General features: G+C 42.4%; 1 protein-coding gene and 1 long non-coding RNA gene across 2 annotated transcripts; both read right to left on the reverse strand.

Annotated features, from left to right (window-relative positions):
* Window positions 1-713: 713 nt before the first annotated feature.
* On the reverse strand, window positions 714-17,139 carry scly (selenocysteine lyase). Its single transcript, XM_046301889.1, has 13 exons — window positions 16,989-17,139; window positions 16,178-16,425; window positions 15,856-15,965; window positions 15,334-15,434; window positions 14,985-15,177; window positions 14,601-14,728; window positions 11,566-11,718; window positions 11,201-11,307; window positions 9,156-9,192; window positions 6,570-6,653; window positions 6,193-6,295; window positions 4,208-4,283; window positions 714-1,513 (listed from the first exon to the last, which is right to left on the reverse strand). Exons 2-13 carry the CDS (start codon window positions 16,420-16,422, stop codon window positions 1,360-1,362), a joined length of 1,491 nt encoding a protein of 496 aa, XP_046157845.1. The 5' UTR covers window positions 16,423-16,425; window positions 16,989-17,139; the 3' UTR covers window positions 714-1,359.
* A 2,442-nt stretch (window positions 17,140-19,581) lies between these two features.
* On the reverse strand, window positions 19,582-23,476 carry LOC123996859. The gene is made up of 2 exons (XR_006832046.1): window positions 20,904-23,476; window positions 19,582-20,580 (listed from the first exon to the last, which is right to left on the reverse strand). It is a non-coding gene; the product is annotated as an uncharacterized LOC123996859 (long non-coding RNA).
* Window positions 23,477-27,517: the final 4,041 nt, after the last annotated feature.

Consider the following 27,517-nt stretch of genomic DNA (forward strand, 5'->3'; position numbering starts at 1 on the left):
ATGTGGAGGCTATATACAGGGAGTACTGGTACAGAGTCAATGTGGAGGTTATATACAGGGAGTACTGGTACAGTCAATGTGGAGGTTATATACAGGGAGTACTGGTACAGAGTCAATGTGGAGGCTATATACAGGGGGTACCGGTACAGAGTCAATGTGGAGGCTATATACAGGGGGTATCGGTACCGAGTCAATGTGGAGGCTATATACAGGGAGTACTGGTACAGAGTCAATGTGGAGGCTATATACAGGGAGTACTGGTACAGAGTCAATGTGGAGGTTATATACAGGGAGTACTGGTACAGTCAATGTGGAGGTTATATACAGGGAGTACTGGTACAGTCAATGTGGAGGTTATATACAGGGAGTACTGGTACAGTCAATGTGGAGGTTATATACAGGGAGTACTGGTACAGAGTCAATGTGGAGGCTATATACAGGGGGTACCGGTACAGAGTCAATGTGGAGGCTATATACAGGGGGTATCGGTACAGAGTCAATGTGCGGGGGTACAGGTTAGTTGAGTTAATTTGTACATGTAGGTAAGGGTAAAGTGACTATGCGTAGATAATAAACAGCAGTGTAAATAGCCCAGGTGTCGATTTGATAACAGCTATCATGGGATTTAGACAGCTTGATTAGATATATATATATGACACACGCATTCAAAACAGCAACCCCTCCATCATAAAACAATGAACGTGAAGTATAAGTTAGATATACCAATGCTTTATTTTGACAACTTTAAACAGCTGAGACGCTATTCACATGGAGTTTCTGTTAGCTCCTCTGATTAGCCAGCGGAGCTGACAACTGACAGCAAGCACCATTTTTCTACATTTATTTTACCTTTATTTAAACTAGGCAAGTCAGTTAAGAACAAATTCTTATTTTCAATGGCAACCTAGGAACAGTGGGTTAACTGCCTTGTTCAGGGGCAGAACGACAGATTTGTACCTTGTCAGCTCGGGGGTTTGAACTTGCAACCTTTCGGTTACTCGTCCAACGTTCTAACTGCTTGGCTACCCTGCCGCCCCAGTAAAGCCATCCATCTATTTTACATCATTCAAGTCAAGTTTGAGTACATTTTTTCAGTCTTAAACATTGGAAACATTTTTCTCCTGAATTAAATGAATAAAAAGTAGTAAAAGTATAAATGTGGTCTACACATATATGGTGTATGCTACAAACAAATAACAAATTACAAAACACCTTTCACAAAGGTGTACATTCTCACTGCAGAATCGACAAGATATTGCTTTAAATTATTAACTGTTTGCAATACACAGCACTATGAAAAAGGTTTATATTCTGTAGATCAATCAACCGATAGGTCAAACAATTACAAATCAACGTTGATCAGTTGAGTCCCTCCAGCCTCTCGACAGCATTCTTCAGATCCTCCACCACCAGGTCTACCTCAGCCCGGCTGGTCCCTCTCCCCACACTCAGCCTCAGGGCATTAGCTGCCACCTCTTCAGGGATGCCACAGCTCAGCAGAATATGGGAGGGCCTGAGGGACAAAGAGTGAAAAATAACAGGGATATAGATATATATATATTTATATACATATATAGATATATACAAACACACACACGTGAACAAGGCAACCCACTGTTCCTAGGCCGTCATTGAAAATAAGAATTTGTTCTTAACTGACTAGTTAAATAAAGGTAAAATAAAATATAGAGCAGCGATCTTAAGTTTGGCTGAGGGCAGATATTGTGACTGTAAAGTTACTGTAGGTCAATGATGTAGCTAGTGACTGTAGGGCTAGCTACTGTAGCTAGTGACTGTAGGGCTAGCTACTGTAGCTAGTGACTGTAGGGCTAGCTACTGTAGCTAGTGACTGTGGGGCTAGCTACTGTAGGTCTAGCTACTGTAGCTAGTCACTGTAGGTCTAGCTACTGTAGCTAGTCACTGTAGGTCTAGCTACTGTAGCTAGTACATGTAGGTCTAGCTACTGTAGCTAGTACATGTAGGTCTAGCTACTGTAGCTAGTTCATGTAGGTCTAGCTACTGTAGCTAGTTCATGTAGGTCTAGCTACTGTAGCTAGTTACATGTAGGTCTAGCTACTGTAGCTAGTTCATGTAGGTCTAGCTACTGTAGCTAGTTCATGTAGGTCTAGCTACTGTAGCTAGTTCATGTAGGTCTAGCTACTGTAGCTAGTTCATGTAGGTCTAGCTAGTTCAGGTCTAGACTGTAGGTCTAGCTACTGTAGGTCTAGCTACTGTAGCTAGTACATGTAGGTCTAGCTACTGTAGCTAGTACATGTATGTCTAGCTACTGTAGGTCTAGCTACTGTAGCTAGTACATGTAGGTCTAGCTACTGTAGCTAGTACATGTAGGTCTAGCTATAGGTCTAGCTACTGTAGCTAGTGCATGTAGGTCTAGCTACTGTAGCTAGTGCATGTAGGTCTAGCTACTGTAGGTCTAGCTACTGTAGGTCTAGCTACTGTAGCTAGTACATGTAGGTCTAGCTACTGTAGCTAGTAACTGTAGGTCTAGCTACTGTAGCTAGTAACTGTAGGTCTAGCTACTGTAGCTAGTAACTGTAGGTCTAGCTACTGTAGCTAGTAACTGTAGGTCTAGCTACTGTAGCTAGTGACTGTATGTCTAGCTACTGTAGCTAGTCACTGTAGGTCTAGCTACTGTAGCTAGTGACTGTAGGTCGCGCTACTGTAGGTCTATGACGTATCTCGTTACTGTAGGTCTATGATGTATCTAGTTACTGTAGGTCTATGATGTATCTAGTTACTATAGGCCTATGATGTATCTAGTTACTATTGGCCTATGATGTATCTAGTTACTATAGGCCTATGATGTATCTAGTTACTATAGGTCTATGATGTATCTAGTTACTATTTGTAAGTCGCTCTGGATAAGAGCGTCTGCTAAACGACTTAAATGTAAATGTAAATATATAGGTCTATGACGTATCTAGTTACTATAGGTCTATGATGTATCTAGTTACTATAGGTCTATGATGTATATAGTTACTATACGTCTATGATGTATCTAGTTACTATAGGTCTATGATGTATCTAGTTACTATAGGTCTATGATGTATCTAGTTACTATAGGTCTATTATATACAGTATCTAGTTACTATAGGCCTATGATGTATCTAGTTACTATAGGTCTATGATGTATCTAGTTACTATAGGCCTATGATGTATCTAGTTACTATAGGTCTATGATGTATCTAGTTACTATAGGCCTATGATGTATCTAGTTACTATAGGTCTATTATATACAGTATCTAGTTACTATACGCCTATGATGTATCTAGTTACTATAGGTCTATGATGTATCTAGTTACTATAGGCCTATGATGTATCTAGTTACTATAGGCCTATGATGTATCTAGTTACTATAGGTCTATGATGTATCTAGTTACTATAGGTCTATGATGTATCTAGTTACTATAGGTCTATGATGTATCTAGTTACTATAGGTCTATGATGTATCTAGTTACTATAGGTCTATGATGTATCTAGTTACTATAGGCCTATGATGATGTATATAGTCTTGATGTATCTAGTTACTATAGGTCTATGATGTATCTAGTTACTAGGTCTATGATGTATCTAGTTACTATAGGTCTATGATGTATCTAGTTACTATAGGTCTATGATGTATCTAGTTACTATAGGTCTATGATGTATCTAGTTACTATAGGCCTATGATGTATCTGTATCTATGATGTATCTAGTTACTATAGGTCTATGATGTATCTAGTTACTATAGGTCTATGATGTATCTAGTTACTATAGGTCTATGATGTATCTAGTTACTATAGGCCTATGATGTATCTAGTTTACTATGATGTATCTAGTTACTATGAGGCCTATGATGTATCTAGTTACTATAGGTCTATGATGTATCTAGTTACTATAGGTCTATGATGTATCTAGTTACTATAGGTCTATGATGTATCTAGTTACTATAGGCCTATGATGTATATAGTTACTATACGTCTATGATGTATCTAGTTACTATAGGTCTATGATGTATCTAGTTACTATAGGTCTATGATGTATCTAGTTACTATAGGTCTATGATGTATCTAGTTACTATAGGCCTATGATGTATCTAGTTACTATAAGTCTATGATGTATCTAGTTACTATAAGTCTATGATGTATCTAGTTACTATAGGTCTATTATATACAGTATCTAGTTACTGTATGTGTCAGGTCCTCACCTGTCTCCTCTGTGTGAATGGCATGCAGCCCCAACACTGGCCAGCAGTCTTCTACAGCTGGACAACACCTTCCTCCCTACAGTACAGGGGACAGAGGAGACATGAATACCTTCCTCCCTAAAGTACAGGGACAATAAGAGACATGAATACCTTCCTCCCTACAGTACAGGGGACAGAGGAGACATGAATACCTCCCTCCCTACAGTACAGGGACAATAAGAGACATGAATACCTCCCTCCCTAAAGTACAGGGACAATAAGAGACATGAATACCTCCCTCCCTAAAGTACAGGGACAATAAGAGACATGAATACCTTCCTCCCTACAGTACAGAGACAATAAGAGACATGAATACCTCCCTCCCTAAAGTACAGGGACAATAAGAGACATGAATACCTCCCTCCCTAAAGTACAGGGACAATAAGAGACATGAACACCTTCCTCCCTACAGTACAGGGACAATAAGAGACATGAATACCTCCCTCCCTAAAGTACAGGGACAATAAGAGACATGAATACCTTCCTCCCTACAGTACAGGGACAATAAGAGACATGAATACCTCCCTCCCTAAAGTACAGGGACAATAAGAGACATGAATACCTTCCTCCCTACAGTACAGGGGACAGAGGAGACATGAATACCTCCCTCCCTACAGTACAGGGGACAGAGGAGACATGAATACTTCCCTCCCTACAGTACAGGGGACATTTTGACATGAATACCTTCCTCCCTCAGTTACAGGGACAATAAGAGACATGAATACCTCCCTCCCTAAAGTACAGGGACAATAAGAGACATGAATACCTTCCTCCCTACAGTACAGGGGACAGAGGAGACATGAATACCTCCCTCCCTACAGTACAGGGGACAGAGGAGACATGAATACCTCCCTCCCTACAGTACAGGGGACAGAGGAGACATGAATACCTTCCTCCCTACAGTACAGGGACAATAAGAGACATGAATACCTCCCTCCCTAAAGTACAGGGACAATAAGAGACATGAATACCTTCCTACAGTACAGGGGACAGAGGAGACATGAATCATTAACAGCCACCGTAGTTTATAAATAGCCACAGCAACGTGGGTTGTGACCTCGCGGCGATGTACGGTTAGAAATGCTGCACAGCAGGGGTTCTTAACCTTTTTACTGACTGGGACCTAAATGAGAAATTCACTGTTTTCCTGGGACCCAAGCTCATGAAAACATGGCTGATTTTGACAGAGAACACATTCTCAGTTACAGCGGAGAGGAGGAGGGATTACGACCTGGGGAATAGTGTACAGGGGAGAGGAGGGAGGACTACGACCTGGGGAATAGTTACAGGGGAGAGGAGGGACTACGACCTGGGGAATAGTTACAGGGGAGAGGAGGGACAACGACCTGGGGAATAGTTACAGGGGAGAGAGGAGGAGGGACTACGACCTGGGGAATAGTTACAGGAGAGAGAGGAGGGACAACGACCTGGGGAATAGTTACAGGGGAGAGGAGGGACTACGACCTGGGGAATAGTGTACAGGGGAGAGGAGGAGGGACTACGACCTGGGGAATAGTTACAGGGGAGAGAGGAGGGACTACGACCTGGGGAATAGTTACAGGGGAGAGGAGGAGGGACTACGACCTGGGGAATAGTTACAGGGGAGAGGAGGGACTAAGACCTGGGGAATAGTTACAGGGGAGAGGAGGAGGGACAACGACCTGGGGAATAGTTACATTTCCGCAACCCAACCCATACTTAAAGAATGGCTGTTGTACCGAGTGGCAGATTGACGGAAACAAATCCCACAGCAGGAAGGTTAGAAAACGGGGAGGGGAGACGTAGGTATGACTCTACAGATCAATTCAGATGACCACATCCACAGAGATGTGATCGTCCACTGGTAAATATGTAATAATTGGCCAATGTAGTTTCATTGGCTGTTATTGAGTGGCTGAAGTATGTAACATAAATGCTGCACAGCTCAATAGCACATTTTTACTCACCCTGTAGTCCAGCACCCAGAATAGACACGTTACAGGTATTGGGTAGGGTCTCGGTGTCAGGGAAATGACTGTTGAAATGGATCCTCTCTCTCCCGAAGATCGCCTTGGCAACACACAACAGCAAAACACTTGTTGGACACAGAAGACATAGCTATTGACTTCTTCACTCACGAAACAGTACATTTGAAGGAAAACATGGCGACAATCTAAAAAGGAAAACACAAACAAAATGTTGGTTCTATATTGAAACTACTGAAGAAATATCCCAAAACAGTGTCAACACAGGCTAGAAATATATTCTGAAAGCCAAAAAAAACAAAAAAACATTGATGCTTGTATGACGGACGGATTAGCAGACTAACGTCATGTTACTGTACCTCTAGTTGTTCCTCCAGGTAGTCCCTTGTATCCAGCATATGAGTTTCATACTCAGTCAGGTTAGAGTTCACCAGCTCTGCTGCCTAGTAGAGAGACAACTAGTTAGTTCACCTGCTCTGCTGCCTAGTAGAGACAACTAGTTAGTTCACCAGCTCTGCTGCCTAGTAGAGTGACAACAAGTTAGTTCACCTGCTCTGCTGCCTAGTAGAGACAACTAGTTAGTTCACCAGCTCTGCTGCCTAGTAGAGTGACAACAAGTTAGTTCACCTGCTCTGCTGCCTAGTAGAGTGACAACAAGTTAGTTCACCAGCTCTGCTGCCTAGTAGAGAGACAACTAGTTAGTTCACCTGCTCTGCTGCCTAGTAGAGACAACTAGTTAGTTCACCTGCTCTGCTGCCTAGTAGAGAGACAACTAGTTAGTTCACCTGCTCTGCTGCCTAGTAGAGAGACAACTAGTTAGTTCACCTGCTCTGCTGCCTAGTAGAGACAACTAGTTAGTTCACCAGCTCTGCTGCCTAGTAGAGAGACAACTAGTTAGTTCACCAGCTCTGCTAACTAGTAGAGACAACTAGTTAGTTCACCTGCTCTGCTGCCTAGTAGAGAGACAACTAGTTAGTTCACCAGCTCTGCTGCCTAGTAGAGACAACTAGTTAGTTCACCAGCTCTGCTGCCTAGTACAGGCAATAAGTTAGTTAACCTGCTCTGCTGCCTAGTAGAGAGACAACTAGTTAGTTCACCTGCTCTGCTGCCTAGTAAAGTGACAACTAGTTAGTTCACCAGCTCTGCTGCCTAGTAGAGACAACTAGTTAGTTCACCTGCTCTGCTGCCTAGTAAAGTGACAACTAGTTAGTTCACTAGGCTCTGCTGCCTAATACAGACAATAAGTTAGATCACCTGCTCTGCTGCCTAGTAGAGACAACTAGTTACTTCACCAGCTCTGCTGCCTAGTAGAGAGACAACTAGTTAGTTCACCTGCTCTGCTGCCTAGTAGAGAGACAACTAGTTAGTTCACCTGCTCTGCTGCCTAGTAGAGAGACAACTAGTTAGTTCACCTGCTCTGCCGACTAGTAGAGACAATTAGTTAGTTCACCTGTTCTGCTGCCTAGTATAGACAACTAGTTTGTAGTAGGCAGCAGAGCAGGTGAACTAACTAGTTGTCCGTCTTTTGATCAATTGATCTGTCAAATGATCTCAGTATATATACACCTGTTATGAAAAGCCCCAAAGTCTGCAACACCAGTAAGCAAGGGGCACCACCAAGCAAGCAGCACCATGAAGACCAAGGAGCTCCCCAAAACATGGTCAGGGACAATGTTGTGGAGACGTACAGATCAGGGTTGAGTTAAGAAAAAAATATACAAAACTTTGACCATCCCACGGAGAACCATTAAATCCATTATAAAGGGAAAGAATATGGCACCACAACAAACCTGCCAAGAGATGGCCGCCCACCCAAACTCACGGACCGGCAAGGAGGGCATTAATCAGAGAGGCAACAAAGAGACCAAAGATAAGCCTGAAGGAGCTGCAAAGCTCCACAGCGGAGATTGGAGTATCTGTCCATAGGACCACTTTAAGCCGTACACTCCACAGAGCTGGGCTTTACAGAAGAGTGGCCAGAAAAAACCCAACACGGTTGGTGTTTCGCCAAAAGGCATGTGGGAGACTCCCAAAACATATGGAAGAAGGTAATCTGGTCAGATGAGACTAAAAGTGAGCTTTTTGGCCGTCAAGGTAACCACTATGTCTGGCACAAACCCAACAGCTCTCATCAGCCCGAGAACACCATCCTCACAGTGAAGCATGGTGGTGGCAGCATCATGCTGCGGGGATGTTTTTTCATCTGCAGGGACTTAGAAACTGGTCAGAATTGAAGGAATGATGGATGGCGCTAAATATAGGGAAATTCTTGATGGAAACCTGTTTGTCTTCAGAGATTTGAGACTGGGATGGAGGTTCACCTTCCAGCAGGACAATGACCCTAAGCATACTGCTAAAGCAACACTCGAGTGGTTTAAGGGGAAACGTTTAAATGTCATGGAATGGCCTAGTCAAAGCCCACACCTAAACCCAATTGAGAATCTGTGGTAGGACTTGAAGATTGCTGTACAATGAAGGAACCCATCCAACTTGAAGGAGCTGGTGCCGTTTTGCCTTGAAGAATGGGGGCAAACATCCCAGTGGCTTAGATGTGCCAAGCTTATAGAGACATACCCCAAGAGTCTTGTGGCTGTAATTGCTGCAAAATGTGGCTCTACAAAGTATTGACTTTGGGGAGGGTGAATAGTTATGCACACTCAAGGTTTCAGTTTTTTTGTCTTATTTCTTGTTTGTTTCACAATAAAACATATTTTGCACCTTCAAAGTGGTAGGCGTGTTGTGTAAATCAAATGATTCAATCCCCCCCCCAAAACGCCATTTTAATTTCAGATTGTAAAGCAACAAAATAGGAAAAACGCCAAGGGGGGTGAATACTTTCGCAAGCCACTGTAACTGCATTTGGTCACCAGTTTTAGGTAAATATACATGGTAGGAATAAGGGTCATAACTTTTTGTTACACAAATGTAATGATTCAAGACTGTACCTTTCCAAGGCCAGCGATCATTGGTGTGTTCTCAGTGCTAAAACAAAACAAACATGAAAATGCTTTTCCTTTATTACTTGTAACATCGTCATCTGTTGTTCATTATAACTTCAGAGGGTGTTTAATACAGGACCAGTCAAAAGTTTTAAAACACCTAATCATTCATGGGTTTTTCTTTATTTTTACTATTTTCTACATTGTAGAATAATTGTGAAGACATCAAAACTACTTAACAACAGATATGAAATCATGTAGTAACCAAAAAAAAAGTGTTAAACAAATCAAAATATATTTTAGATGTTAGATTCTTCATTGTTGCCACCCTTTACCTTGATGACAGCTTGAGACACTCATGGCATTCTTTCAACCAGCTTCACATGGAATGGTTTACCAACAGTCTTGAAGGAATTCCCATATATGCTGAGCACTTGTTGGCTGCTTTTCCTTCACTCTGCGGTCCAACTCATCCCAAACCATCTCACCTGGGTTGAGGTCTGGTGATTGTGGAAGCCAGGTCATCTGATGCAGCACTCAATCACTCTCCTTCTTGATCAAATATCCCTTACACAGCCTGGAGATGTGTTTTGGGTCATTGTCCAATTGAAAAACAAATGATAGTCCCACTAAGCGCAAACCAGATGGGATGGCGTATCGCTGCCGAATGCTGTGGTAGCCATGCTGGTTAAGTGTGCCTTGATTTCTAAATAAATCACAGACAGTGTCACCAGCAAAGAACCCCCACACCATCACACCTCCTCCTCCATGCTTCACGGTGGGAACTACACATGTAGATCATCCGTTCATCTACTCTTCATCTCACAAAGACCCCAAAAATCTCAAATTTAGACTCTAGGACAGATTTCTACTGGTCTAATGTCCATTGCTCAAGTTTCTTGGCCCAAGCAAGTCTCTTCTTCTTATTGGTGTCCTTTGGTAGTGGTTTCTTTATAGCAATTCGACCATGAAGGCTTGATTCACGCAGTCTCCTCTAATCAGTTGATGTTGAGATGTGTCTGTTACTTGAACTCTGTAAAGCATTTATTTTGGCTGCAATTTCTGAGGCTGGTAACTCAATCAAATGTATTTATAAATCCTTTCTTACATCAGCTGATGTCACAAAGTGCTGTACAGAAACCCAGACTAAAACCCCAAACAGCAAGCAATGTAGGTGTAGAAGCACGGTGGCTAGGAAAAACTCCCTAGAAAGGCCAGAACCTAGGAAGAAACCTAGAGAAACTGAACTCTAATGAACTTATCCTCTGCAGCAGAGGTAACTCTGGGTCTTTTTTTCCTGTGGCGGTCCTCATGAGAGCCAGTTTCGTCATAGCGCTTGATGATTTTTTGAGACTGCACTTTTTAAAAATGTTCAGCATTTACTTACCTTCATGTCTTAAAGTAATGCTGGACTGTCGTTTTTCTTTGCTTGTTTGAGCTGTTTTTGCCATAATATGGACTTGGTCTTTTACCAAATAGGACTATCGTCTGTATATCACCCCTACAACACAACTGATTGGCTCAAAAGCATTAAGAAGGAAAGAAATTCCACAAATGAACTTTTAACAAGGCACACCTGTTAATTGAAATGCATTCCAGGTGACTACCTCATGAAGCTGGTTGAGAGAATGCCAATAGTGTGCAAAGCTGTCATCAAGGCAAAAGGTGGCTACTTTGAAGAATCTAATTTAATTTGTTTAACACTTTATTGGTTACTAGACGATTCCATATGTGTTATTTCATAGCTTTGACATCTTCACAATTATTCTACAATGTAGAAACTAGTAAAAATAAAGAAAAACCCTTGAATGAGTAGGTGCGTCCAGACTGTTGACTGGTACTATACATAATAGCTATTTAAAAATGGTCAAAATATTTCAGTGTGGCAAGTAATTGAGTATTAACGGCACCCTATTCCCTGTATAGTGAGTGCACTAGTTCTGACCCGAGCCTTATAGGCTCGAATCAAAAGTAGTGCACTACATAGGGAATAGGGTTGCCATTGAGGAAGACATAATTAACATAATTAGACATAATTACTTGAACGATACCCTGGTCTGAAGTTCCTCTCCTGTCCCCCTCCAAACAACATGGGGTAGAGGGGTGTGGTTGTTCCTGGGCCGTTCACATACAACGCTCCTATCCTCGGTGCATAGAACTGAGTGACGGAATAGGAAAATTATATAAGAACTCATCTTCCCAGAATGCAATAGAAGATAATCACAGTACCCCACGGGTGATTCTAAAATTGTATTTCCTTTGCTTCCTCGCATCTTGACTCCTTCTCAAAATGCATTTGGAAGTAAAAGATCTTAGGTTTCTCCCCTCTCCTCCAATACGCTTTAAGAAACACACGAGGAATCAATGAAACACATTTAAGATTTGCCTAAAGTCCAGAAGAGTCCTGACCCCTGACCTTGTGTCCTACAATGGTGAGGTAATCCGCTCCCAGGTCACGGGCGTCGACCCGCACCTTGCCTATGGCCTGGGCCGCGTCAGTGTGCAGGAGAATTCTATGTTGACGCTGTCTGTTGACAAAGCTGACCCTCTGACAGAGCTCTCTGATTGGCTGTCAGGAAAAACACACAAAGTAGTCAAGTGAGAATTCTGTTAGTAATATCTGTGATTAAGATACACTACATAACCAAAAATATGTAGACACCTGCTCATCCAACATCTCATTCCAAAAGCATGAATACGGAATTGGTCTCCATTTTGCTGCTAGAACAGTCTCCACTTCTCGGAATACTTTCCACTGGATGTTGGAACATTGCTGCTGGGATTTGCTTCCATTCAGCCACAAGAGCGTTAGTGAGGTCGGGCACTGATGTTGGGCGATTAGGCATGGCTCACAGTCTGAGTTCTAATTCATCCCAAAGGGGTTGAGGTCAGGGCTCTGTGCAGGCCAGTCAAGTTCTTCCACATCGATCTCGACAAACCATCGATGTATGGACATCGCTTTATGCACGGGGGCACCGTCATGCTGAAACAGGAAAGGGCCTTCCCTGAACAGTTGCCACAAAGTTGGAAGCACAGAATCGTTGCCTCACAGTTTGGAGAAGACAGAACTGACAGAATTGTCTACAATGTCATTGTATGCTGTAGTGTTAACATTTCTCTTCACTGGAACTAAGGGGCCTAGCCTAAACCAGCTCCACACCATTATTCCTCCTCCACCAAACTTTACAGTTGGTACTATGCATTGGAGCAGGAAGCTTTCTTCTGGCATCCGCCAAACCCAGATTCATCTGTGGGACTGCCAGATGGTGATCCATCACTCCAGAGAACGTGTTTCCACTGCACCAGAGTCCAATGACGTTGAGCTTTACACCACTCCAGCCGACGCTTGGCATTGCGCATGGTGATCTTAGGCTTGTGTGCAGCTGCTCGGCCATGGAAACCCATTTCATAAAGCTCCCGGCGAACAGTTCCCGTGCTGACGTTGCTTCCAGATGTAGTTTGTATCTTGGTAGTGAGTGCTGCAACCGAGGACAGACCATTTATGCACTTCAGTGGTTCTGTGAGCTTGTGTGGCCTACCACTTCACGACTGAGCCGTTGTTGCTCCTAGACGTTTTGTATTTCACAATAACTGCACTCACAGTTGACCGGGGGAAGCTCTAACAGGCCAGAAATTTGATGAACTGACTTGTTGGAAAGGTGGCATCCTATGACAGTACCACGTTGATAGTCTATGGAGATTGCATGGATGTGTGCTTGACTTTATACACCTGTCAGCAACAGGTGTGGCTGAAATAGCTGAATCCACTCATTTGAATTGATGTCCACATACTTTTATATATATTACAAAAGTATGTTAGTAATATACACTAAGTGTTAAAAACATTAGGAACCAGGTCAATCCAGGTGAAAGCTATGATCCCTTATTGCAGAGGTTCTTAAACATTTTCAGCATGGGACCCGAATGAGAAATTCTGTGTTTTTCTTGGGACACAAGCTTAGGAAAATATGCAACTATACATAAATATCGGTACATTTCATTGCCCTTATGCCTAAAACAAATGCAATATAGACAGAAACAAAATGAAAATAAATATGAATGTAAATATCTATTCATGTTTATGTCCTCCTATTAAACACTATTACGCATCTGTCTAGGTTGGAACTGGTGTTGTTAAAATACAATAAATCATTTTCATTCTGAACGGGAATTAACAGATTGGTCACATCACACAGGTGAATAACAGAACAGACACACAGGTGAATAACATAACAGACACACAGGTGAATAACAAACAGAACAGACACACAGGTGAATAACAAACAGAACAGACACACAGGTGAATAACAAACAGAACAGACACACAGGTGAATAACAAACAGAACAGACACACAGGTGAATAACAAACAGAACAGACACACAGGTGAATAACAAACAGAACAGACACACAGGTGAATAACAAACAGAACAGACACACAGGTGAATAACAGAACAGACACACAGATGAATAACAGAACAGACACACAGATGAATAACAGAACAGACACACAGGCATTTTGAAACCGTAAGAAACAGTACAGATGAACAATGATAAGGCCTCCTGTCCATCTTACTGTAGAAAGAAATTCTAGGTTGGAACTGTTGCTGTTTAAAAAATACAATACTTTTTTTTTTTCCGAACGAGAATAAACTGATTGGTCACATCACATTTCTGGTCACATGATGTGGACCAGAAAACACACACACACCTAATGAGAGGTCTATTCTATCCATGTCTATTCTGGGCTCAGTTGTGGACACTGCAACCCAGAAGTGATGCTCAGCATTGAGTCCGTTTCTGTACTTGTTGTGTATGCCAGAGTTGAGAACCCTGACTCACACCGGTATGTGGTACCAAACTGGTCCAGAACATCTACTGCTTTCTCAGTCAGGAAGGAGACCACTTCCTGTTGTAGATGGAACAACCCAGAACTGTGTGAGGGGGTTCTCAGTCAGACAGGAAACCACTTCCTGTTGTAGATGGAACAACCCAGAACTGTGTGAGTGGGTTAACCTCAAAAAGCATCTTGCTTTCATCAGTTTATTATTCCAGTTCAGAATAACAATTATTATTCTGTTTTAACAGCAACAGTTCCAACCTAGACTCGTTTTCAACAATAGTTTCTACAGTAAAATGAACAGTAGGCCTGATCATTGTTCATCGGCGTATATACTGTTACTAGGGTTGCACTATCAGTAGCTTGCTTTGGCGAATGTTAGATATTAGCTGTGTACAAGGCCATGGGATTGTTTGAAGGAGAAACTCACATCCATCTACTACTATGACTTGGGTTAATATTTAGGATCTGTGGACAAGTGTGTGTGTGTGTGTTAGGACCATTTAAGTGTGGAAAAACGAGGCCATGCTGCCCGTCCGTCTGAGTGTGTGTGTGTGTGTGTGTGTGTGTGTGTGTGTGTGTGTATGTGTGTGTGTGTGTGTGTGTCCCTCACCATTAGGACTCCTGTCTCGTTGTTAGCCATCATGATAGAGATGAGACAGGTGGAGGGGCGGACAGCAGCCAACACATCCTCCACCTCCACCCTCCCCGTCACCTTGGAAACCGCCACTGACGTCACGTCTAAGACAACAACCCAGATAGGCCTATATCAAGTCATTGACAACACTTACTGAAACACAAATCAGTTACTGGAAACACAAACCATCCTCATTACAGTATAATGATTTATGTACGTACAGTACTGAGTGACTAAAGGTCTCGTTCAACTTCAGTGTTATACGTTAATAAAACAATATATATGATTGATCATCATCATCTTCATCATAATTTAGCATACAGTAAATAAATCTAAATCCAGAACAGTGTTGAACCCTACCTGCCGTGGCGTCCTTCAGGTGTTCAGCGGTCAGTCTGACTGAGTCATGCTCTACGTTAGAGACGAGGATATGAGGTAGAGGCCAGGCTGAGGTTCCGCTGTTCTCATGGCGACGTCTCTCCCCTCTCTGCTCTGCTGTCCTGCAGCTCTCTCTGTAGGCCTCCAGGGCACTGTGGAACACCAGGTTATTGGCCTGAAGAGAACGGAGGAAAGTAAAGATCGTTGGCAATTCCAACGGTAGGTTATAATCGCTGATAGAGCGCGCACCAATCACATTGTGTTGTTTTGAGCCAGACAATAAGCCAGATGTCATGTGTTCATGTACAGTATAACGAGACTGTCAGTCTACCTCAGTCCCACCAGAGGTGAAGATGATGTCATCTGCTTTCCCGCCCACCATTCTAGCCACATTCTCTCTCGCCTGGGTAATGATCTTCTTTGCTTTCACTCCTGGAACAAGGAAGAGACGACTAAATTCAAACACACACACATAGCTAAAGACGTTAATAAAACCAGCGTGGGTGACAAGATGGACAAAACAGAACATTAACAAAAACATACTTCCAAGGTTGGTGCCAACCCCTCACCTGGTGCCAACCCCTCACCTGGTACCAACCCCTCACCTGGTGCCAACCCCTCACCCGGTGCCAACCCCTCACCTGGTGCCAACACCTCACCTGGTGCCAACACCTCACCTGGTGCCAACCCCTCACCTGGTGCCAACCCCTCACCTGGTACCAACCCCTCACCTGGTATGTAGGTACTACTGGGGTTTACCCAGGCCTCATGCCAACCCCTCACCTGGTACCAACCCCTCACCTGGTATGTAGGTACTACTGGGGTTTCCCCAGGCCTCATGCCAACCCCTCACCTGGTGTGTAGGTACTACTGGGGTTCCCCCAGGCCTCGTGCAGGGCTTCAGTAACAGCCTGGATCACCTGTGGCTCCAGTGGGGTGGTGGCGTTATAGTCCATGTAGATCCTGTATTACAGAGAGGTAGTACATTAACCCATTAGTAAGGAGAAGACAGGATGTGCCATGAAATAGGCCTAGTAAAACAATATGTCTACAGGGAGGGAATCCCGTGGAGTCGTTCGAAGCTAAATAGATGAGAGCATGAGGGACCACAGGAACTCAATGGGTTGTCGTGGTCTCCCATCGACCCCTCTGTGACAAACAGTGATAACACCTACCTGTCCTCGTCCATGTCTGGAATATACGTGTGTATATGGCCGTCAAATGGAAGATCTGAGTGCGTATGCCCATTGGCACCACCTGTGTCTGAATGATGTGAGAGTGCGTGGTGGTCATCCAAGGAAGTGACTGTATGGTCATCGGATGCAGCTGAATGGTGAGAGAATGGACGACCGTCTACTAAGCGGTGACTGTGGTCCCTCGGGTCCCTTGTGCCGGAGCTGGCCTTCACTGGTTCAGACATGACCTTATGGAAAAGCCAAGGTTTATATGACTTTAGATGAAGCCCCCCCCAAAAAAAAAAATACCTGCAGGTAAAGTGTGTAACATAATGTTACAGTCATTCTATAGGGTTGGGGTTGTCCTATATAAATGGGATACAAGTCTTATTTATATAGGGCAATGGTCCTATAGGATGGGTTTGTAAACAAACTCATCCCCCTGTTATCTACTATGTCACCGACACAGTCAGATACAATCTAACATGTCATGCCTAGCTAACTAGCTAATGTGTAGACTTTCCAAGGACACGTGTAATGACCTAGCTCGCTCTAAAGAAAGCTAACCAGCCGTGTCGTTTCTTAAAATTAACCCCATTTCATCCAGCACAGCATTGATCTTGATAACCAGCTAGTAGACATCATTCGTTGAGTGACATAACTTTAGCTAATACGTGGCTGTAAGAACAAGCTAAAAAAAAAAAGCTTGCTAAACTAGCTAACGTCATTTACTGTGGCTGGCTATGTTGGTATAAAACAAAATATATTGTTTCTTTCATCAATTTGAACGTCACTGTAATTAGCTAAATACCTTGGCTAGACAGGCGAAGGAGGATGAGACTGAAGAAGATAGCTCTACTGTCAACGACTCCCAAAAAGTCGATTCTTCTTCCTCAACCCGGAAATAGCAGGTTTCCGGTTCCGTCCATGAATTAACCCGTTCCTTCCTTGTTTAGTGTGACGCCTGCGGTGCATGTTGCAGAGTCTGAAAAAACACACTCCTGTGTTGAAGACTTTTCCTTAGTTTCGGGTTTTGAAAATGAATATCAAGAAGTCAGTCTTAGATTGTGTTTTACAGGAAGTATATGGTATCACAATTAAAGATAAGGTTACTTATCTTGGAATTGTTATAAGCAAAGGATGAAAAACAAAGGAGTGACTTAAACTTTAACCCCATTGTTGAAAGGTTGCTGAGAGAGATATATGGTCGGGTTTTATTGTCCAAAGCTGAAGGGTTATCCAGATCGGTTGTCTCGATGTCTCGTTATCACTTGAATTATCCCCTAGAATTGTAAAGGAATTGTAAAGGATTTAGATAAGATTATTTATAATTGTATTTGGAGGAACAAGCCTCACTATCTACAGAAAGATATTCTCAGTAATACCCAAGAACAAGGAGGTCTTGACGTTTTAGATTTCAATACTCTAAATAATACTTTTAAAATAAATTGGATTCTGAAGTATGTTAAGAACCAGAACGGTATTTGGAATGTCTTATCCTAAGTATTTATTTGACTCTGCTTTTGTTTTAGAATTTCTGCTTGGGTGTAATTTTGATGTTGGTAAAATCCCAGTAAAATTGGCTCTATTCCATAAACAGCCTTTAGCTTTGATGTTAGCGCATAAACACAATATTTTCCCCTCACATATACTTTCTATGGAACAACAAAGATATATCCGATTTAAAATTGAGTCTCTTTTTTCCGGAACTGGTTTGAGAATACAATTATTTTGGTTGGTCAGTTACTGAATGACGATGGATATCTACTCTCATATGGGGAATTTCTTACATTTACATTTACATTTAAGTCATTTAGCAGACGCTCTTATCCAGAGCGATTTACAAATTGGTGCATTCACCTTATGACATCCAGTGGAACAGTCACTTTACAATAGTGCATCTAAATCTTAAAGGGGGGGGGGTGAGAGGGAATACTTATCCTATCCTAGGTATTCCTTAAAGAGGTGGGGTTTCAGGTGTCTCCGGAAGGTGGTGATTGACTCCGCTGTCCTGGCGTTGTGAGGGAGTTTGTTCCACCATTGGGGGGCCAGAGCAGCGAACAGTTTTGACTGGGCTGAGCGGGAGCTGTACTTCCTCAGTGGTAGGGAGGCGAGCAGGCCAGAGGTGGATGAACGCAGTGCCCTTGTTTGGGTGTAGGGCCTGATCAGAGCCTGGAGGTACTGAGGTGCCGTTCCCCTCACAGCTCCGTAGGCAAGCACCATGGTCTTGTATGGTCTTCTTCATAAATTAAAAAAAATTCGAATAACCCCGAAATAATATACAATTCTTTTTTATGCGATTCCAAGAGGGGTTGTGTCTTTTTAAAATTCCTCTGTGGTTGATGTAAGTAACAGATTTACATGAAAATATATTCATTGGCAATATTAACATCAAAGATAAATGTAGTAATAAACAGATTAGGAATATTGTTTGTTACAATTCCCTCAGCAAGATTGTGGTATATTTATTCAACTGCTAATAATATTAGGTATATTTCATATTCAAAAATGCAAATGGTCTAATTCAAAACCTAACTTTTTTAACTTTATAAATTAATTTAATCAATATGTCACGACTTTAACTAAAATGAAAAGCAAAAAGGGAATTAAAACTTATTGTATTGTTAATGAATATGATTTGTTTGTTTAGGATTCCTGACAATGTAAATAGTTTGTATGTATGCTTGTTTGCATGTGACTATTCTTCTTTTGTTTGTTGATATTTGTTCATTAAAAATAAATAAATAAAAATAAAAATCTAAAGTTGTTGGCCAGCCAACCAAAATTGCTTCTGTGAAGGTTCCCAGAACACAAAAACTGTTCATTTGTGCCGATTATTACAATGTTTCTATTAGGTCGCAAAAAAATATTTGCCTAATATTGCAAAAACATTTTTCTAGGTTGCGAAAACATTGTGTGTTTTGGGGATGTCATCATCCTAATGTTAGATAAAACCGTAACTACAACTTAATGGGAATCTCAGCTAACGTTCTGGGAATGTGCCTGGTTTGCTGGGTGGTTTCTTCGAACCTATATTTCATACTAAATCCTACATATTCTATCAAATCCTAAACTATAATCTATCAGAATAGAATTTAATAGATCAATAACAAGAGGCCGATAATCTCCAGCATGCAGGGAACAATATCAACACAAAAAAATAGACATGTACTTTGGTCGTGTTTCATAAGTTCCACGTTTATTTAATATCAATTGACGATGTGTTTTAATGTACACCAACTGTTTTATGCTTCAACTCCAACACTCAAATAGAGACATTGATTTAACTACTGAACATTTAAGATGGTGTTTCAACAGGTTACAGCTGTATGGTGTACTGTTCACAGCAATCATGTTGTTTAATATACAATGCAACAACAACAACAAATAACATGAAGAAAAGCAAAGAGAAAAATGCTTTAATGGGTGCAGTTTGACAGAGCTATAGAAACAACACAACCAGTTCTGATTAAATATGGAAGCACACTTGATGGTTCAAAAGCTACTTTGTGAATTCTGTGATGGTGATGACTAAGAGGGGATGTGGATGTTTGTGGCCAGACAGTGAAATAGGATTGACAGACAGACAGACAGACAGACATTGGCCGAGTCCCAAACGGTACACTATTCCCTATGTAGTGCACTAGTTTTGACCAGATCCCATAACGGTACCCTATTCCCTATACAGTGCACTAGTTTTGACCAGATCCCATAAAAAGTAGTGCACTATTAAGGGAATTAGGGTGCCATTTGGGACTAATGGCCCAGTCTACATGATGTCCTGGCTACATTCAAAAGGCCATATGAACACATCTCCTCGTAGGTCTTTTATGTCCTATACAGTGTAGTGCCCTTAATATTGTAAACTGGAAAGGAGACAACCATAACCTGCTCAATAGGCCCACACACTGCAATCCAATATAGTATGATAATTATAATTTACATTCTACCAGACTGTATGTGAGATTTCAGTGATGCACCACCGCCATCCATGACTATTTGGGTTTTCGGATTCAATCAATGGAACAAGACAAACTGTGAGGAAATTAGCTAGACCCAACAGGTGTAGAACCCACCGGTAAAGGGTAGAACTCTGACCCACTGGTACAGGGTAGTCCTCTGACCCGTTGGTACAGGGTAGACCTCTGACCCACTGGTACAGGCTAGACCTCTGACCCACTGGTACAGGCTAGACCTCTGACCCACTGGTACAGGCTAGACCTCTGACCCACTGGTACAGGCTAGACCTCTGACCCATTGGTACAGGCTAGACCTCTGACCCACTGGTACAGGCTAGACCTCTGACCCACTGGTACAGGCTAGACCTCTGACCCACTGGTACAGGCTAGACCTCTGACCCACTGGTACAGGCTAGACCTCTGACCCACTGGTACAGGCTAGACCTCTGACAGGTTAGACCTCTGACCCACTGGTACAGGCTAGACCTCTGACACACTGGTACAGGGTAGACCTCTGACAGGTTAGACCTCTGACCCACTGGTACAGGCTAGACCTATAATAATAATATAATAATAATATATGCCATTTAGCAGACGCTTTTATCCAAAGCGACTTACAGTCATGTGTGCATACATTCTACGTATGGGTGGTCCCGGGGATCGAACCCACTACCCTGGCGTTACAAGCGCCATGCTCTACCAACTGAGCTACAGAAGGACAAGACCTCTGACACACTGGTACAGGGTAGACCTCTGACAGGCTAGACCTCTGACCCATTGGTACAGGGTAGACCTCTGACCCGTTGGTACAGGGTAGACCTCTGACCCGTTGGTACAGGGTAGACCTCTGACCCGTTGGTACAGCGTAGACCTCTGACAGGCTAGACCTCTGACCCACTGGTACAGGGTAGACCTCTGACCCATTGGTACAGGGTAGACCTCTGACAGGCTAGACCTCTGACCCACTGGTACAGGGTAGACCTCTGACCCGTTGGTACAGGGTAGGCCTGACTTCCCCTGGAACTCTAAAGGAATGATAACGGTTTTAAAATGCGCATTTACTGCAAGGAGTGTATACCCTGTAGTTAGACAGTAAGATACATTGATGTGGGTCAAATGACCTTATATCACAACCTTCATTAGATTGAATCATTACTGTCAAATCTAATATCATTTACACACAGAGCCCTGTCAACATGGTACAGTATGTGAAGAGATACGCATGGAGGCAACGGTGGAAAAAGTACTCAATTGTCATACTTGAGAAAAAAGTAAAGATACCTTTAAAGAAAATGACTCAGGTAAAAGTGAAAGTCACCCTGTAAAATACTACTTGACTAAAAGTATTTCGTTTTAAAATGTACTTAAGTATCAAAAATAAATGTAATTGCTAAAATATACTTAAAAGTATCAAAAGTAAAAGTATAAATAATTTCAAATTCCTTTATATTAAGCAAACCAGGCAGCACAATGTTCTTGCTTTTTAATTTTACGGAGAGCCAGGGGCACTCATACATCATTTTCAAACGAAGCATATGTTTTTATTGAGTCTGCCAGATCAGAGGCAGTAGGGATGATCGTTGTATTGAACAGCCGAGCCACAGCTGTGTTCTGTGGTATTGAACAGCCACAGCTGTGTTCTTCTGTATTGAACAGCAGAGCCACAGCAATACAAGTATTGGCATTACAGTTCTTCCTTCTCTTAATAATATTGTGCATCTCAAATGACACCCTATTCCCTATATAGTGCACTACTTTAGACCAGGACCCTATGGCACCCTATTCCCTATAGTACACTACTTTAGACCAGGACCCTATGGCACCCTATTCCCTATATAGTGCACTACTTTAGACCAGGACCCTATGGCACCCTATTCCCTATATAGTGCACTACTTTAGACCAGGACCCTATGGCACTCTATTCCCTATGCACTGTAGTGCAGTACATAAGGAAGTATAAACTAGGAGGTTTGAGCCCTGAATTTTGATTGGCTGAAAGCCATGGTATATCAGACCGTATGCAACAGGTATGACAAAACATTTAGTTTTACTGCCCTAATTACAACTGTAACCAGTTAATAATAGCAATAAGGCTCCTCGGGAGTTTGTGACATATGGCCAATATACCACGGCTAAGGGCTGTGTCCAGGCACTCCGCGTTGTGTCGTGCGTTAAGAACAGCTCTTAGCCGTGGTATATTGGCCATATACCACACCTCCTCGGGCCTTATTGCTTAACTATATAAGGAATAAGGTGCCCCTTTGAGACATAACCTATAAGTGCTATGTCATTTCTTGCTCGTACTGAGCATGCTCTGTAGGTTGGCTGGCCTCAGGCATGCTCCTTATCAAAAGCTACAGGTAGCAGTGTATCAATCAATCAAGTTGGTCTCGGTCACTACATCAATGGCTGGAAAGCGATGGATGATAAATGAGCCCGTTAAACACCATGTCCCTAGGTATGCTATACTTCCTGAGACTCACATGAAGAAGGACAAGAAGAACCCTGCATGCCATGAAAGAAGTGACTACTGGGTATACTGACAGCTGTCCTGTACTCTTCCATTACATTACACTGTGAGTAGTGACTACTGGGTATACTGACAGCTGTCCTGTACCCTTCCCACTGTGAGTAGTGACTACTGGGTATACTGACAGCTGTCCTGTACTCTTCCATTACATTACACTGTGAGTAGTGACTACTGGGTATACTGACAGCTGTCCTGTACTCTTCCATTACATTACACTGTGAGTAGTGACTACTGGGTATACTGACAGCTGTCCTGTACCCTTCCCACTGTGAGTAGTGACTACTGGGTATACTGACAGCTGTCCTGTACTCTTCCATTACATTACACTGTGAGTAGTGACTACTGGGTATACTGACAGCTGTCCTGTACCCTTCCCACTGTGAGTAGTGACTACTGGGTATACTGACAGCTGTCCTGTACTCTTCCCACTGTGAGTAGTGACTACTGGGTATACTGACAGCTGTCCTGTTCTCTTCCAACTGTGAGTAGTGACTACTGGGTATACTGACAGCTGTCCTGTACCCTTCCCACTGTGAGTATTGACTACTGGGTATACTGACAGCTGTCCTGTTCCCTTCCCACTGTGAGTAGTGACTACTGGGTATACTGACAGCTGTCCTGTACCCTTCCCACTGTGAGTAGTGACTACTGGGTATACTGACAGCTGTCCTAATGTTTGCTCGATATAAAACATCATTCTGCTTCCCTGCTGTCTGGACTGGACCCCACTACGATGACTAATGTTTGCTCGATACAAAACATCATTCTGCTTCCCTCTTCCCTGTTGTCTGGACTGGACCCCACTACGATGACTAATGTTTGCTCGATACAAAACATCATTCTGCTTCCCTGTTGTCTGGACTGGACCCTTCCCACTGATGACTAATGTTTGCTCGATACAAAACATCATTCTGCTTCCCTGTTGTCTGGACTGGACCCCACTGACAGATGACTAATGTTTGCTCGATACAAAACATCATTCTGCTTCCCTGTTGTCTGGACTGGACCCCACTACGATGACTAATGTTTGCTCGATACAAAACATCATTCTGCTTCCCTGTTGTCTGGACTGGACCCCACTACGATGACTAATGTTTGCTCGATACAAAACATCATTCTGCTTCCCTGTTGTCTGGACTGGACCCCACTACGATGACTAATGTTTGCTCGATACAAAACATCATTCTGCTTCCCTGTTGTCTGGACTGGACCCCACTACGATGACTAATGTTTGCTCGATACAAAACATCATTCTGCTTCCCTGTTGTCTGGACTGGACCCCACTACGATGACTAATGTTTGCTCGATACAAAACATCATTCTGCTTCCCTGTTGTCTGGACTGGACCCCACTACGATGACTAATGTTTGCTCGATACAAAACATCATTCTGCTTCCCTGCTTCCCTGTTGTCTGGACTGGACCCCACTACGATGACTAATGTTTGCTCGATACAAAACATCATTCTGCTTCCCTGCTTCCCTGTTGTCTGGACTGGACCGCACTACGATGACTAATGTTTGCTCGATACAAAACATCATTCTGCTTCCCTGTTGTCTGGACTGGACCCCACTACGATGACTAATGTTTGCTCGATACAAAACATCATTCTGCTTCCCTGTTGTCTGGACTGGACCCCACTACGATGACTAATGTTTGCTCGATACAAAACATCATTCTGCTTCCCTGTTGTCTGGACTGGACCCCACTACGATGACTAATGTTTGCTCGATACAAAACAAACAGCCCATACATTACACTGATGTATACATCCACACAATGAGTGCTGTTGAACGGAAAACAAAAAGGGACTAAAGACTCAGATAATTAAACTTCACATGAGATTAACTAGAAAAGAAGCAATCGAAGAGGACGTGAGCGGCCATTTAATTTGCCGGATTCAATCTGGTTATTATACGGAAAATGTCTACAGTGAAATATCAGTAGTATATTTCTATAGGAATGGATCATCCGGCAGTGTAGCCTAGTGGTTAGAGTGTTGGACTAGTAACCGGAAGGTTGCGAGTTCAAACTCCCGAGCTGACAAGGTACAAATCTGTCGTTCTGCCCCTGCACAGGCAGTTAACCCACTGTTCCCAGGCCGTCATTGAAAATAAGAATGTGTTCTTAACTGACTTGCCTGGTTAAATTAAATAAAATAAAAATCCTATACTATCAGGCAATATGTTCATAAAATAGTGTATGGTATATGAAAACTCCTATTCATTGTCTTTAAGTGCATATATTGTTTTGTTGTTTTATTTTGGCTCTGGACTCCCAGCACTTTGGATGTGAAATGATGAATGACTATGAGGTCAAAGTGCAGGACTGTCAGCTTTAATATGAGGCTATTATCATCCATATCGGGCGAAATGTTCCTCCGTTTTAGAGGTCCAAAAGTATTGGGATAAATTCACTTTATGATTTCAAATCCAAAGTGCTGGAGTACAGAGCTAAAAAACAACAACAACAACAACAACAACAATAACAACAACAGAAGCAAACAAAATGTCCACTGTACCAATAGTTTTGCAGCTCACTGTATATTAGCCTACTGTGTCCATAAATAGATGGTGATTAGCTAGACAAAAACAGCCACGTGATGAAGACAGAGTCACAAAATAGTCCCTTCTGTAGCTCAGTTGGTAGAGCATGGTGCTTGTAACGCCAGGGTAGTGGGTTCGATCCCCGGGACCACCCATACGTAGAATGTGTGCACACATGACTGTAAGTCGCTTTGGATAAAAGCGTCTGCTAAATGGCATATATTATTATATTACTATGTAGGTGCACTACTTTTAACAACAGCCCATAGGACTCTGGTCAAAAGTAGTGCACTACACAGGGAATATGGAATCATTTGGGACATGATGAAGTAGATCCAAAGCAACTGAGGGACTGCAGATATACTGTTTGACCAGAGGATATGTACAAATCCGTGTTCAGAAACCTCGTTTCTTTTCTTATCCCTAGAGCGCTACAAACAGCTCGTTTTCATTTTCCCTCGTTCTGTTCACGATGTAAGGGATCGGGATCGTTCTGTCCACGCACCCATCTGTTTCCCATCTCCCTGGTTTGAAGTATAATTAATTTCCATTATTCTCTCTCTCTCTCTCTCTCTCTCTCTCTCTCTCTCTCTCTCTCTCTCTCTCTCTCTCTCTCTCTCTCTCTCTCTCTCTCTCTCTCTCTCTCTCTCTCTCTCTCTCTCTCTCTCTCTCTCTCTCTCTCTCTCTCTCTCTCTCTCTCTCTCTCAATTCAAAATATTGTATTGTGAGTGAAATCGGGTTGCAAATAGCTCAGGTACAACACTTCAAAATCTATCTGATGTTGATGGTTTGATTCAAGTAACATGTAGCTGTTTTTTGGAGGTGGGGGGGGGGGGGGTAGCACTATTCACAACTGACCACAGTAAGAAGGGGTAGGGGGTAGAGGTCATGGGTCATGTTATCAAAACTTAAAAAGTGCTGTGTGCAGAAGTTGCACTGTAACTACTTCAGAAATATAAATGTATTTGTAAATAAATACACGCAGAAATAAATAATCATGTAGTTAAATATTAAAATATATCCCATATTAATACAAAGAAAAATCATTAGACTTTAGAGATGAATCAAGGTTAAATTTGGGAGGGCGTAGCTACTGTAGGTACCTTTATAGCTACCATAGATGCCTTCATAGTTACCGTAGTTACCTTCATAGTTACTGTAAATACCGTCATAGTTACTGTAGTTACCTTCAGAGCTACTGTAGATACCTTCATAGCTACTGTAGATACCTTCAGAGCTACTGTAGATACCTTCATAGTTACTGTAGATACCTTCATAGTTACTGTAGATGCCTTCATAGTTACTGTAGATACCTTCAGGGCTACTGTAGATACCTTCAGGGCTACTGTAGATACCTTCATAGTTACTGTAGATACCTTCATAGTTACTGTAGATACCTTCAGGGCTACTGTAGATACCTTCATAGTTACTGTAGATACCTTCAGAGCTACTGTAGATACCTTCATAGTTACTGTAGATACCTTCATAGTTACTGTAGATGCCTTCACAGTTACTGTAGATACCTTCATAGCTACTGTAGATACCTTCAGAGCTACTGTAGATACTTTAATAGAGTTACTGTAAATACCTTCATAGCTACCGTAGATACCAACATAGCTACTGTAGATACCTTCATACATTCATAGTTACTGTAGATACCTTCATAGCTACTTAAAATACCTACAAAGTTACTGTAGATACCTTCATAGTTACTGTAGATACCTTCATAGTTACTGTAGATACCTTCATAGTTACTGTAGATACCTTCATAGTTACTGTAGATACCTTCATAGTTACTGTAGATTCCTTCACAGCTACTTTGGGAAGTGGTTTTATCAAAACACTAGCGTGAACATGTGGTCACTTGATCAATGCCAACCCTTCTCTCTTGTAGCCCAGCTGTAGGTGTATCCTCCCATGGCACCCTACTATTGACGAGAGCCCATAGGGTCCTGATCAAAAGTAGTGCACTATGTAGGGAATAGGGTGCCACGTGGGATGTAAAGTGTGTGTGTTGACATCTCAGGATTATCAAGGAGGAACATGGAGATTAAATTATGTCAAGACTCAGAAAGAGTTACTCTGTCCTGCCCAACAGAGCTGAGATCATATGGAAAGAGAATAGGGACAAAAAGAGTTTCTCTGTCCTGCCCAACAGAGCTGAGATCATATGGAAAGAGAATAGGGACAAAAAGAGTTTCTCTGTCCTGCCCAACAGAGCTGAGATCATATGGAAAGAGAATAGGGACAAAAAGAGTTTCTGTCCTGCCCAACAGATCTGAGATCATATGGAAAGAGAATAGGGA

This window comes from Oncorhynchus gorbuscha, linkage group LG15, assembly GCF_021184085.1.
Source record: "Oncorhynchus gorbuscha isolate QuinsamMale2020 ecotype Even-year linkage group LG15, OgorEven_v1.0, whole genome shotgun sequence".
Lineage (NCBI taxonomy): Eukaryota > Metazoa > Chordata > Actinopteri > Salmoniformes > Salmonidae > Oncorhynchus > Oncorhynchus gorbuscha.